The 12500-nt window shown below is 44.1% G+C and overlaps 1 protein-coding gene and 1 pseudogene across 4 annotated transcripts in view; both read left to right on the top strand.

The window, feature by feature from the left end:
* The first annotated feature begins 1272 nt into the window (after positions 1-1272).
* On the top strand, positions 1273-6229 carry LOC137981764 (uncharacterized; annotated as a pseudogene).
* A 943-nt stretch (positions 6230-7172) lies between these two features.
* The window catches only part of LOC137982314 (uncharacterized), a 6270-nt gene continuing 942 nt past the window's right edge, over positions 7173-12500 (top strand). The window contains exons 1-3 of one of the 4 annotated variants that reach the window (XM_068829390.1): positions 7173-7313; positions 10055-10303; positions 11451-11591. In XM_068829390.1, the coding sequence (XP_068685491.1) occupies positions 10093-10303; positions 11451-11591 (352 nt within the window). In that variant the 5' untranslated portion in view covers positions 7173-7313; positions 10055-10092. Of the gene's footprint in view, positions 7314-7741; positions 7891-9959; positions 10304-11450; positions 11592-12500 lie in introns of those variants that run through there. The other 3 variants (XM_068829389.1, XM_068829388.1, XM_068829387.1) reach the window with 3 other exon arrangements.

Below are 12500 nucleotides of genomic sequence, written 5' to 3'. Positions count from 1 at the left end.
TTAAATAGAACATAGGAATCGGCCAGGGGATAGGCCGAATATGGCCTCTTGTTAGTCTTGTTTTTCGCAAACGACGTTCCATTCTTCTCCGTTTTACTTTCTGTTCTTGGATCTCGATGGTAAACCAGGGTGACTTCGGACACAGGGTTACAATCTTACTTTTGGCAGGAGCGTGGTCATCAAGTAGCGAACCTAACTTCATGTTGTATCCTTCGACCAAGTCGTTTTGCGATGCGATGTCAGTATCGATTAAATTCAAGTTCTTCATGTTCTTGCGAAAACTAGACAAGTCAATGCGGTTAAGGCTCCTGTAGATTATGTCTTTCTTCTTGAGAAGAGTTTTGGGTAAGAATACTTTCCAACGTATTGCATAATGATCAGATAGAGCGGGATCCATTACCGAAATGTGTCCAACAATGTTATCTTCTGATCTGGTAATAATGATCAAATCTAGAATGTGGTTTTCTTTGTGTGTCGGTTGCTCTACGTGCTAAGCATAGTCAAAGGTTTGTAGCAATTCCATGAATTTGCCAGCACATGAGTTTTTATGATCATCTATGTGAAAGTTGAAATCACAAACTACCATAATTTGTCCCTTTTCAGTAGCCAAATGCTTAAGGATTGATCCAAAGTCTTCAGTCTTCAAAAAACAGTTCGCTGGTGGAGCCGTTTTTCTTTAAAGGCAGTGGTCGATAGACTACTACAAGTCTGAAGGTTTTAGAGCTGGACTTAATCACAGTATCAATGTATTCAAAACGTCTGAAACGCTTTGAAGGATTGACCTTTGTAAGAAGAGACTTCTTACACAGCACTGCAACGCCAAAACCACATTTTTCCCTCGAAACACACCGAAAGACATCCATGATATCGATTGTCTTCCTTGATCACAAAGTCACTCAGGATGGTAGCGCCATATTTCGCATTGTTGTGTAATTCCCGCCACTAGGTCACATAGCGTAACCCATTGTACACGCCGTCGTTTAGTTAGGGTTATTGTTTCGCTTTGCATGCACGCTTAGTTACCTCATTGTCACACAGTTCGCGCATAATTAGCTTGGTGCCTTTGTTACCACCTTCGCCTGCTTAGTTTGCGTTGTATTTGCATCTTGCCTTCGGTGAACAAACGTGTTCTCTCGCTCGGAGTTTCGGCTCAACTTATTGGCGTGGTGGCAGCGCAACATTTTCAAAGAACCCACGGAAAGAACATCAAAGCTGTTCTTCGATTTTAGCCGCCTCTCTGAGCAATCAAGCCAGAATTCGTGAACCGTAGTGATGACTTCACACAGAGCGCCGAAACAGTGGTCGCTTTCTTCGAATGAAACTATTACTTCGATCGAAGCCTGGGAAAACAATCTAAAGTACATCTTGTCCCTCGATCCGAACTTCGCAGACTTTCTTACTGATGGATCATCGTGGGGTAAAAAAACAAACGCTACACCCCTACGTGGTTTCTCCAACGATCCTGAATCTGTTCCAACGGCGAGAAGAAGGACTGCTGCTCAAAAACTAACACATTTAGAAATGATGCTCGGCCAAATTGCCAATTACGCCCCTATCATTTCTCGGAACTCAATCGTCAAGAATTCTACATCAATTAGCGGCGTTTGGCAATCGATCTGACAGCATTATGGCTTGCAGTTAACTGGTTCCCGTTTCTTGGACCTCGCGAACATTTCTTTGAAGCCTGAACAGCGTCCTGAGGATTTATTCCAAATCTTAATGGCCTTTATTGAGGACAACCTACTCACCAGATCCAGCGGAATCACTCATTATGGCGAGATCCCGGACGCTGACGAAGAACTATCTCCATCCCTCGAAAATTTTATTGTTCTCACTTGGCTACGCCTACTCCATCCCAACCTTCCACGACTTGTGAAACAACGTTATGGAACCGAATTACGTAGTAGGACGTTGGCCTCTGTGAAACCTGAAATCTCTCAAGCTCTCGAGTCGTTACTTGACGAGCTCCACACCAGTGATGAATCAAAAGTTCTACGCTCTGCGCCCCCGACTGATCATCGCTTATTTGTTCCCGCACGACGCAGGCTACTGCCTAAACCTCGAGCTGTCAAGTCTTGTCCTCTTTGCCAGCAGGCCGGCCGCCCAGATTTTCGGTCACATTTTCTCAGCGGTTGCAAGTTTCTGCCCGAGCCTGATCGTCTCTTCATGTCCAAGATTCGCCAAGTGGCCGGCATTGAATTAGAGGAGAGCAGTTATGATTACCAGCACCATCCTGATCTGACTAGCCCTCCAGGTTTTGAAGAATTAGCAGATATGCAGCATTGTCCCTCCAGCGTCCTACCTACTATGAAACCCCCTGCCACTCGTCGCGTAAACGTCTCCCAGTCTCCATTCCTTCACGCTTTTTATGGTCATCACCCTTTAAGCCTTACAATAGACACTGGCGCAGAAACTAATATGATGAGAGCTTCTTTAGCCAAGCATATTGGTGCTAAGATAACTAAAAGCTCCCAGACTGCTTTGCAGGCCGACGGTCGCACCCCGTTAACTGTTGTTGGTGAGACCCGCCTTCCGCTGATTCGTCAAGGCAGAACTCTTACTTTGGAAGCTCTCGTTGTCGAGAATCTTGATGTTGACATACTTGCTGGAACACCCTTCATGGCTTCCAATGATATTGCAGTCCGCCCCGCTAAGCGTGAGATCATCATCGCTGGGTGTGACGTGGCGTCTTATGGTTGTTCCCAAAGTCCTAAGACCCACTACGCTGTCAGAGCTTGCCACCTCCTTCGCGCCCCGAATACTAACACAACCGTCTGGCCGGGTGAGGTCCTGGAAATTGACGCCTCCTCAGTGCTACTTAAAGATGCTACACTTGCCATTGAGCCCCGTATGGATTCGGTCTCTTCTAGTCACCTCAAACCTGCTCACACCTGGCCTCATCCCGACATTGTCCAATCCATTGGTGGTAAACTGAGACTTCTCAACAATACCGAGGAGCCCCTACTAATCCGCAAGAACGACCATTTATCCCAAGCACGTCTAACTGTTCTGGAGTCTTCCATAGAGCCCTCCTCAACCCAAGCTGCAGAGCCGTGCCCCAAGTCTACTACTCCTCCCTCTTCTTCCGTCGAGTCCGTACATGTAGACCCTGACGGTTTGTTGTCCCCTGCTGAGAAAGCCGCGTTCATTTCGCTACTGAAGGAATTCCAATTGGTTTTCGATCCCCGTATTCCTGGTTACAATGGAGCTGCCGGGCCGATTGAAGGGGTTGTGAATATGGGACCTGTCGAGCCTCCTCAGCGAAAAGGGCGTGTCCCACAGTACTCTCGCGACCAACTCGACCTGCTTCAAACCAAATTTGACGAACTTGAGGCTCAAGGCATTTTCAGTCGACCAGAAGATTTAAACGTTGTGGTGGAATACTTGAATCCATCCTTCTTGGTGAAGAAGAGGAATGGCGCTTTTCGCTTAGTCACAGCCTTTACTGACGTGGGCCGCTATAGCAAGCCCCAGCCCTCACTAATGCCGGACGTAGACTCCACTCTTCTCAAGATTGCTTGCTGGAAGTACATTGTAGTCTCTGATTTGTCTCAGGCGTTCTACCAAATCCCACTTGCAAAGAACTCCATGAAGTATTGTGGCGTGGTTACACCATTTAAAGGCGTTCGTGTCTACACGCGTTGCACAATGGGAATCCCCGGTTCCGAAACGGCCCTCGAGGAGCTAATGTGCCGCGTCCTGGGTGATCTCCTTCAGGATGGGTGTGTCGCTAAGATTGCCGACGACTTGTATTGTGGTGGTAACTCCCATCAAGAGCTCCTTTCAAACTGGCGAAAAGTCCTCTCGGCTCTCGATCGCTGCAACCTTCGCCTCTCACCTGCGAAAACCATAATCTGCCCAGCTTCTACCACCATTCTCGGTTCGGATATGGTCCCAGGGCTCGATCCGCGCTTCTCCCCATCGTGTAGCTGCTCTTGCTTCTTGTGAGCCACCCAAGAATGTACGCGGTCTCCGTGCTTTTGTTGGCTCATACAAAATGCTTGGTCGGGTCCTTAGTGGAGCTGCTAAACTCCTCGCTCCTCTCGAGTCGCTTACGGCTGGTCGTCAGTCTCAAGACACCATCTCTTGGTCTGATGAGCTCCTAGTGTGTTTTCGCTCCTGTCAAGAAGCACTCACGTCTAACAGATCCATCACACTCCCCAAGCCTGATGATCAACTTTGGATCGCAACCGATGGTTCCGTCAAGATGAATGGCCTCGGCGCCACTCTTTATGTGCTTCGTGACCAGAAGCTCCACCTTGCCGGATACTTCAGTGCCAAATTTAAAAAGCATCAAGCCTCCTGGTTACCATGTGAAATAGAGGCTTTGTCTATTGCCGCTGCTGTCAAGCATTTTGCCCCTTACATAATTCAATCAAAGTCTAAGACTTATGTACTGACTGACAGCAAGCCGTGTGTCCAGGCCTTTGACAAGCTCTGCCGTGGACAGTTCTCCTCCAGTCCCCGAGTGACTTCGTTTTTATCATCTGTTAGCCGTTACCAAATCACACTGCTCCATTTGGCTGGTTCTGCCAACCTGCCTTCTGACTTTGCTAGTCGTAACGCACCAGCTTGCGACGACCCTCGCTGCCAAGTTTGTTCATTTGTATCCGAAGCTGAAGACCTAGCTGTGCGTCCCATTTCTGTTCATGATGTGCTATCGGGGAAGACGTCCCTTCCTTTCACAAGCCGTTCCGCTTGGCTCCAATCGCAACTAGAGTGCCCGGATTTGAGACGTGTCCACTCTCATCTTAAGCAGGGCACTCGCCCGTCAAAGAAGCTGACAAACATTAAAGAGGTCAAGCGCTACCTGAACCTGGTCTCCATTTCCCGTGACGGCCTACTCGTCGTAAAACGCAATGAACCTTTCGCTGCGCCCCGCGAATGTATTGTCATTCCACGCTCTGTTGTTGATGGCTTCCTTGCTGCCTTACACGTGAAGCTGGACCACCCCTCCCGTCACCAGATGAAACTGGTTTCACAGCGTTATTTCTTCGCTTTAGATTTGGACAAAGCCCTGGATCGGTGCTCGCAGTGTTGCCACCTATGCTCTTCCCTGAAGAAAGTTCCATCCAGCCTCATTGAACAGTCAACCTCTGATCCCCCCGACGGCTTTGGTATTTCCTTCGCTGCAGACATCATAAAGCGCTACCGTCAGCTAGAACTTGTCGTCCGCGAGACGTCCACGTCCTTCACCGCAGCCTGCTTGTTGGATAACGAACGTCGTGAATCCATTCGCTCTGGTCTCCTCCGTTTGTGCCTTGAGCTGCGACCTCTGTCTGGCCCCCCTTCCGTCATAAGGGTAGATCCCGCTCCTGGCTTTGCTTCTTTAGGTGACGATGAAATCCTTAAGCAGTATGGCTTTGCCGTGGAAGTCGGCCGAGTCAAAAACCCAAACAAGAATCCTGTGGCAGAGAAATGCGTCGCAGAACTTGGTGATGAGCTTCTACGTGTTTGTCCTGAGGGTGGTACAATCAGTCCTCTTTCCTTAGCTGTGGCGACAGCCAATCTCAACACCCGTATCCGCAACAGAGGATTGTCTGCCCGCGAGATGTGGCTTCAACGCGATCAATTCACTAACGCACAGATCCCTTTTTCCGACCTCCAAGTTGTTCGACAACAGCAGTCGTTGCGGCTCCGTAACCATCCCACAAGTGAGAGATCCAAAGCCCCAGGCTGTTGCCCTCGCCCGGCCACGCCCGTTCAAGTAGGCGATTTGGTGTACATTACTTTTGATGGCTCCAAGACCAGTGCTCGCAATCGGTATCTTGTGGTCTCCGTGGATGGCCTATGGTGCAACGTACGCAAGTTCACCGGTTCACAGTTGCGTTCTACCTCCTATCGCGTCAAGCTGTCCGAATGTTATCGTGTTCCTGACCTAACAGAGACCACGTCTAACCTCTCTCGCCATTACTGCTCCGCTTCTTACCCTGAAGATACCGACGAAGAGCCTCTCACCTCTGAGCACGTTGACGAGGAACCCGCTCCCCTTCTTACACCTCAGAGCACTCCGAGTCCGGCTCCTGCTGTAGTTCCTAGCGAGCTCGCAACCCCACCAGATCCTCAGCCTGACATTCATCTTGTGCCCGAGTCTTCCCCTTCCCCGAGTGGAAGCATGACTGTTGATATTGATGCCCATATCCCGGAGCCTACCTCCTCACCTGGCCCACGCCGGTCGAGCCGTTCAACTCGTCGTCCGGCTTACCTCAAGGACTACATTACATACTAAGGACAATGTTAGCTATTTGTAACTGCTTGTGTACTATCAATTCCCAGCCTAGTTTTACTTCGTATTTATTACTCATCTACCTTGGCGAGGGGAAGAAAGAAGAAGTCACGCCATATTTCGCATTGTTGTGTAATTCCCGCCACTAGGTCACATAGCGTAACCCATTGTACACGCCGTCGTTTAGTTAGGGTTATTGTTTCGCTTTGCATGCACGCTTAGTTACCTCATTGTCACACAGTTCGCGCATAATTAGCTTGGTGCCTTTGTTACCACCTTCGCCTGCTTAGTTTGCGTTGTATTTGCATCTTGCCTTCGGTGAATAAACGTGTTCTCTCGCTCGGAGTTTCGACTCAACTTATTGGCGTAGCCTTGTTTTTAATAGATCTCGTGTTTAGCAAACAAAATTCAATGGTCTTGCATGGTGTAATTCTCACAGGGATTTGTGCCAGGCGTGTTTGCACTTTGCGCGTCCCATTGAGAAAAGATCCTCACAGCAGACAGACTTGCGCGATAAACAGTTTTGTTAATATAAATACTGTTGATTACATTGTGTGTTAGGTGATGGTGCCAATGCAAAAATACGCACAGGAATATGACATGAGTTAACGGGTGGTGTGGAACTTGCCGGTCGTTGACGGTTGGATATTTGAGTAGAATCAAATATTGTAGATCCATTTTCCCAGCCAGGATTCACTTCAATATCTCCAGATAGTAACAAAATCCTTCGTGCAGCTGTTGCATAAGAGTAATAGACAATACGACACTTCGACAGTTTACTCTTTCTTGTGGCGAATCGCTTTTCAGCGTTTCAAGTTTGGTAAATTTGTTGACACTGGTTCATGTACTCATTATTACAAATTTATTAGAAGATGACGTTTTGATGACATTGGTTCATGCACTTATTTACTTAATAAACTCCAACTATTTATTAGAAGAAAAGAATATGTACAAGGCAGTTGTTTTTAATACAACACTTTAACTTTTGCGGCTTCTAAGAAATGAGTGCGAATTAGAATTGACCCAGAATTGAAGCACTGGGTTCAACTCATAAGAAGTTTCTGGTTCTGGAATACGCTTTCAACAGGTATATTTCTCTTCTAGGCTTGTTTCAAAATAATTTAAAATTTCAGTGAGTATATTTTTGGTTTTAGCGAGGCCAGCAATTGTCAAGATATGGATACCTACATTTCCTACGAGCTCTCTACTCAGACCAAGTTATATTTAAAGACAACACGCACATTAACAGATACCCTCCGAGAGCAAACTGTTGCATAAGAGTAATAGGCAATACGACACTTCGACAGTTTACGCTTTCTTGTGGCGAATCGCTTTTCAGCGTTTCAAGTTTGGTAAATTTGTTGACACTGGTTCATGTACTCATTATTACATATTTATTAGAAAAGGAAGTTTTGATGACATTGGTTCATGCATTTATTTACTTAATAAACTCCAACTATTTACGAGAAGAAAAAAATATGTACAAGCCAGTTGTTTTTAATACAACACTTTAACTTTTGCGTCTTCTAAGAAATGAGTGCGAACTAGAATTGACCCAGAATGGAAGCACTGGGTTCAACTCCTAAGAAGTTTCTGGTTCTGGAACACGCTTTCAAAGGGTATATTTCTCTTCTAGGCTTGTTTCAAAATAATTTAAAATTTCAGTGAGTACATTTTTTTTGTTTTAACGAGGCCACCTATTGTCAAGATATGGATACCTACATTTCCTACGGGCTCTCTACTCAGAACAAGTTATATTTAAAAACAACACGCACATCAACAGATACCCTCCGAGAGCAAACGTTTTTGGGAATTTACATGTGACAAGGGTGCAGCTGTAAGACAATCTAAATTAATTGGAAATAAGTTTTTAAAAGTTGAAATACATCGAGTAAAGGTAAAACATGCATCGGTAACCACACCGAACATAGCTTTAAGAAGAGTGCCCGTGCTCTGATCTACTTAGACAAGGGTTTTTCAATGGCGTGCTCGCAATCACACGACACATACCTTACTGCTCCTGTCCCATTTTTGCAAAGAATCAGTAATAGTTGGCATTACAGCTGATCCCGTGGAGTAAAGTTTTTACTCCAGCAATTCCAAGACTCAAGTGAGTGATCCCAAGAGTGAGTGAAGCCAAGTCGAAGTGATCAAGACTATCGTTTTGCTATACGTCAGTTTGGTCATTCCAATACAACTGTCCAAGAAAACAGAAACTTATTTTTATATACGAATTTTCCCTCTTCTCAAAGTCATCGGCGTAATCTCATCAATCCTCCTACATATCAGCGCTGAATATTGAAGGACCATTGCATAGTAAGCAACATGTGAAATCGATGATTTAAGCCAGCTATAAACCAGATAATGTTTGTTCAATTTTGGATTCAGAATTTGAAATTGTCCACACAATGTACCAGCCATTCATGCACTAAACCACGGCCCCCTTTCCAGGTAATTCACAAAGATTCAACAGAGATTCCTAATCGAAATTCACAATTCACTTCTTGGCCTCCAAATTTGTATGAAACAAAAGCAAAATGAGTTTTGTGAGCGTTTGTCCGACTCTTTTTTTCATCAGTAATTTAATTTTTTTCCAACAGCATTGAAGTGCGTTCACTTGCATGTGATTTCCACTTAGGTTTACTGTGTAAGAGCGGTCTGCACATCGGAATTGCATTCGACACCTTTTCTTTTTTCGTTGCTGAAGCTCCCGTTATCATATTCCCTTGTTTTAAATCTCTTGAAACGTTACCCAAGTTCCACAAGGAGAAATTGTTCCTTCTCGCTGAAATTTGTTGTCCTGCTTTTACTTTTGGACATGTTTCCCACACAAGTTCATTAATTTACATGCAATTTATAATGCATGCTGATGATAACACAATAACAGGACTTGCAAAACCACGATTTAAACCTGGACCTCGCGAAATTCGGCTCGTCTACGTCTTAATAATGCAAATTAAACCAAGTTTAGACATGGTTTACAAAAAACTCGTCAAAGCCGTGATTCAGTCTTAAACCAGGTCTAACCTAGGCTTCGTTTAAATAATCGGCCCTTTGAGATTGTCGGCCTGGGCTTCGAACCCATGGCTCCAGCGCGGTAGTTCAAGGCGTGAAGCTTATTCAGTCAGTGTGACCAACCAAGTCTCTCCCTCAAATTGAAGGATTATTCTTAATTGTCACTTTCTTCCAAGTGAAGAAAGTTCATTTTAGACACTGAAAGCTTGATAGCGATCATGGGAAAAATTTTTAAATCAAGCCTCAGACTTATTCAGCAATGATTATATATATACTGTATATACTAATTAGTTTTGGGAAGTAATCGGCACATTTTTTAGTCAGTTGATCTTTAGTGGTTAAGTGGATAAAACAGTTCCTTCAAAGTGGGCGTGCCGAGTTCAAATCCTGTTCAGGGGCTGCTTTTACTTTTTTCTTTTCTTTTTCATACCACAAGTCCTGGGACAGAGTGATCAAAATGGAGGATAATACTTCATTTAAGGCAAACTGATAATGAAAAATAATCCTTCTTTTGAGGAAGAGATCGTGTTGGTGTGACGCAAAATTAAACTTTTGTTATCTGTCAGTGAACTGTGATCGGTTTTCGTTGGTTCAGTGCAGTTTTCTTCATTTAAAACTAATGTACTGAACAACAAATGATCGCTTTAACCTGGGCCCACAGCCTTAATAAGCGGTAACAATTTCAGTAAAGACTAAATTTCACACTACTCACTTGCAGGGCAATATTTCGCAAAGTCTACATCAACACGATGAACCCGCGATTTTGGTTCTCAGCTGTTTTTCTGATGACAAGGATTGGTCTTATTAGTGCAGCTAATCAAGATTGTCACAGCGAATACTCTGTTTATGGGATGTTTCTTAAAGGCCACACTTTTAAAACAGTCAGAGATCAATTTCCAGGGGAATGTTACTTGATATGTGACCGGGATGTCAGGTGCCAAAGCTACAATGTCATCATTGGAAGAAAAATTTGCGAGCTGAACAACAGAACGAAAGAAGCCAGACCAGAAGACTTTTTGCCCGATTCAAAGCGATTCTACATGAAGCGAGCATTCAGCAGAGGTATGGAGCATCAATCATTCATCTAAGGAATTTTAAGAAGTCTGAGATTCTGTTTGAAAGTAACGTCTGGCATCTGTGGTTGGGAATGAGTTTGACTCGGATAAATTCACTCCGTTTTTGGACGCTGGGGGGAGGGCGGGTCGCGCTTTGGCTGCGCATGCGTAAAATTCTTTTGTCTCTCCAGGAGCTCATGAATCTGGGGCTCCTGTGGTCTTGGTCTCGTAGAAGGCAGTACAAGTGGGATTCGAACTCAGTATCTCGTCATTTAAAGGCAAGCGCCATGACCACTAAAACACGAACGATTACGCGACAGAGTAACGGGGAAATGTCCATTAAAGAATTGTGTGCGTGACCAGAAACGAGCTTTTGTGTTTTCGTTGCCGTATGACTCGGTAACATATCTTACCGCGTCGAATTATATAATTTTATAATTCGGCCGTTACTGTTCAGAGAAAGTTCGAACGCACTTAAGCGTATGGTTAGGTCACGGATTGTGGACATTGGACTTCGGACTTCGGACTTCGGACTACGGAGTTGAACTGGATATTGACCAAGATATCGTAACATAAAACACTATTCAAATACTGTGAATTTTAAAGGCGATCGGTTAAAATTCATTCGAACAAAGTGTAGGCTACCCGTAGCCTCTTCGTTATATATAAAAACGTCTAATTTGGGGACAGAGGCTAAACGGTTCTTAAGAGGAAAAGGTTCTTAAATGGGTTTGGGTTGTGTATCAAAGAAAATGCATTGTTAATGTTAAAAAAAAAGTTAAATGTCCTCTTAGACTACAGTTTTCCATTTATTTTACCTTTATTTATGCTAACCACAAAGACAAAAACAAAGCAAATGAGCAAAATGATGCAGACGTTCTTCACTCTCTCTCAGCCTGGTTACTTTCTCAGTAAGTTCTTAACAAGTTGGTTCATCGCCTCAGCCTGAACGATCTTGTAAACGGGTTCTGATAAAAAAAAGAGAGGGTATTAAAGTGGTTTCGTGGACTTTTGCTGAGTCGAAAGCCTCTAAATCTTAGTTAAAACTGAGGATTATCAAAAGATCATCAATATTGGGTCCGTATGGCATTTGCTACCACTCATCATTCATATTACGCTGATAGTTATAGAAGTTTTGTACATTTCGCCTGCAGTGCCATTGGGCTCAATTCAAGAGCCTCCTGCTGAATCATGCGCTGAAATCAAAGCGAGTGAAGGATACAAAGTGGCTGACAGCAAGCACTGGATATACTCAGATGAAAATGGTGGTCAGGCGATCCAAGCTACTTGTCAAGGTCAGTGCTAGTTGTTAGTACTTTTTTTTTAATCATGTGGCACATCTATCTTTGAAGATCTCCTACTCAGGTTTGACGCCATGCTTTCGTAAGTAACTCCACAAATGAAATAATACAGTAATGTGCGGCAAACCTGGAGCCTTTGCCCAGGCGCCTCTTTGAAAATTCTTCAGTTCCTTCCTTCGAGCAGCTATGACCATTCTCATACAGAATGTCATTTGAATAAAACAAATTGTTGACTTCTTCACCGGATAATTCCGTTAACATTGAACTCTTTTGGGCTCAACATGTCTATCATATCACAGCCCGACTGACAACATTTTTCTCTTCTCCCGACGAACACATCCAGTTTTCAGACTAAATAATAGAACCATTTAAGGGGCAATGTCATGCTAATTTCGCTGTTTTTAGGTCAAAATGTCAATTAGTACAAGCTTAGTACATTAGCTCACACGTACATCACTCCTGACAACCCACTAACAAGATAAAAAATATATTTATGGCACAAAGAGCTATCCGTATTAATTTCTGGCGACTATCTCAAGACACCTCCTCCAAACTTGAAAAATTAAGCAATTTTTTCACCTTTCAATCGATTTACATCCTGTAAATTCTTGGCTGAAAACAAGAGAAAATAGCTTCAGTTCACTTCAATGGTTATTGGCAACAAAACTACAGCGTTAGTTTTTGATCTCTACTGATGCAATGGCGTGACACTGCCCCTTTAAGATCGAATTCAAGTTGAAATTTATTATTCGCACTTACGATAAACTAAATGAAAAACAGAAAAGAAGGACATATGTCAAATGAAAAAAGATTAAACTTACAAGAGATAATGCGTAGTGGCTAAAGAAGCCAAGCTTTCGAGTTGGCAACTTCCACGATGCAGGTACAAAAGATTGCAATTAG

The sequence above is a fragment of the Montipora foliosa genome, chromosome 13, assembly GCF_036669935.1.
Source record: "Montipora foliosa isolate CH-2021 chromosome 13, ASM3666993v2, whole genome shotgun sequence".
In the NCBI taxonomy this organism is placed as follows: Eukaryota; Metazoa; Cnidaria; class Anthozoa; order Scleractinia; family Acroporidae; genus Montipora; species Montipora foliosa.
This window is presented reverse-complemented; position numbering and strand designations above follow the sequence as displayed.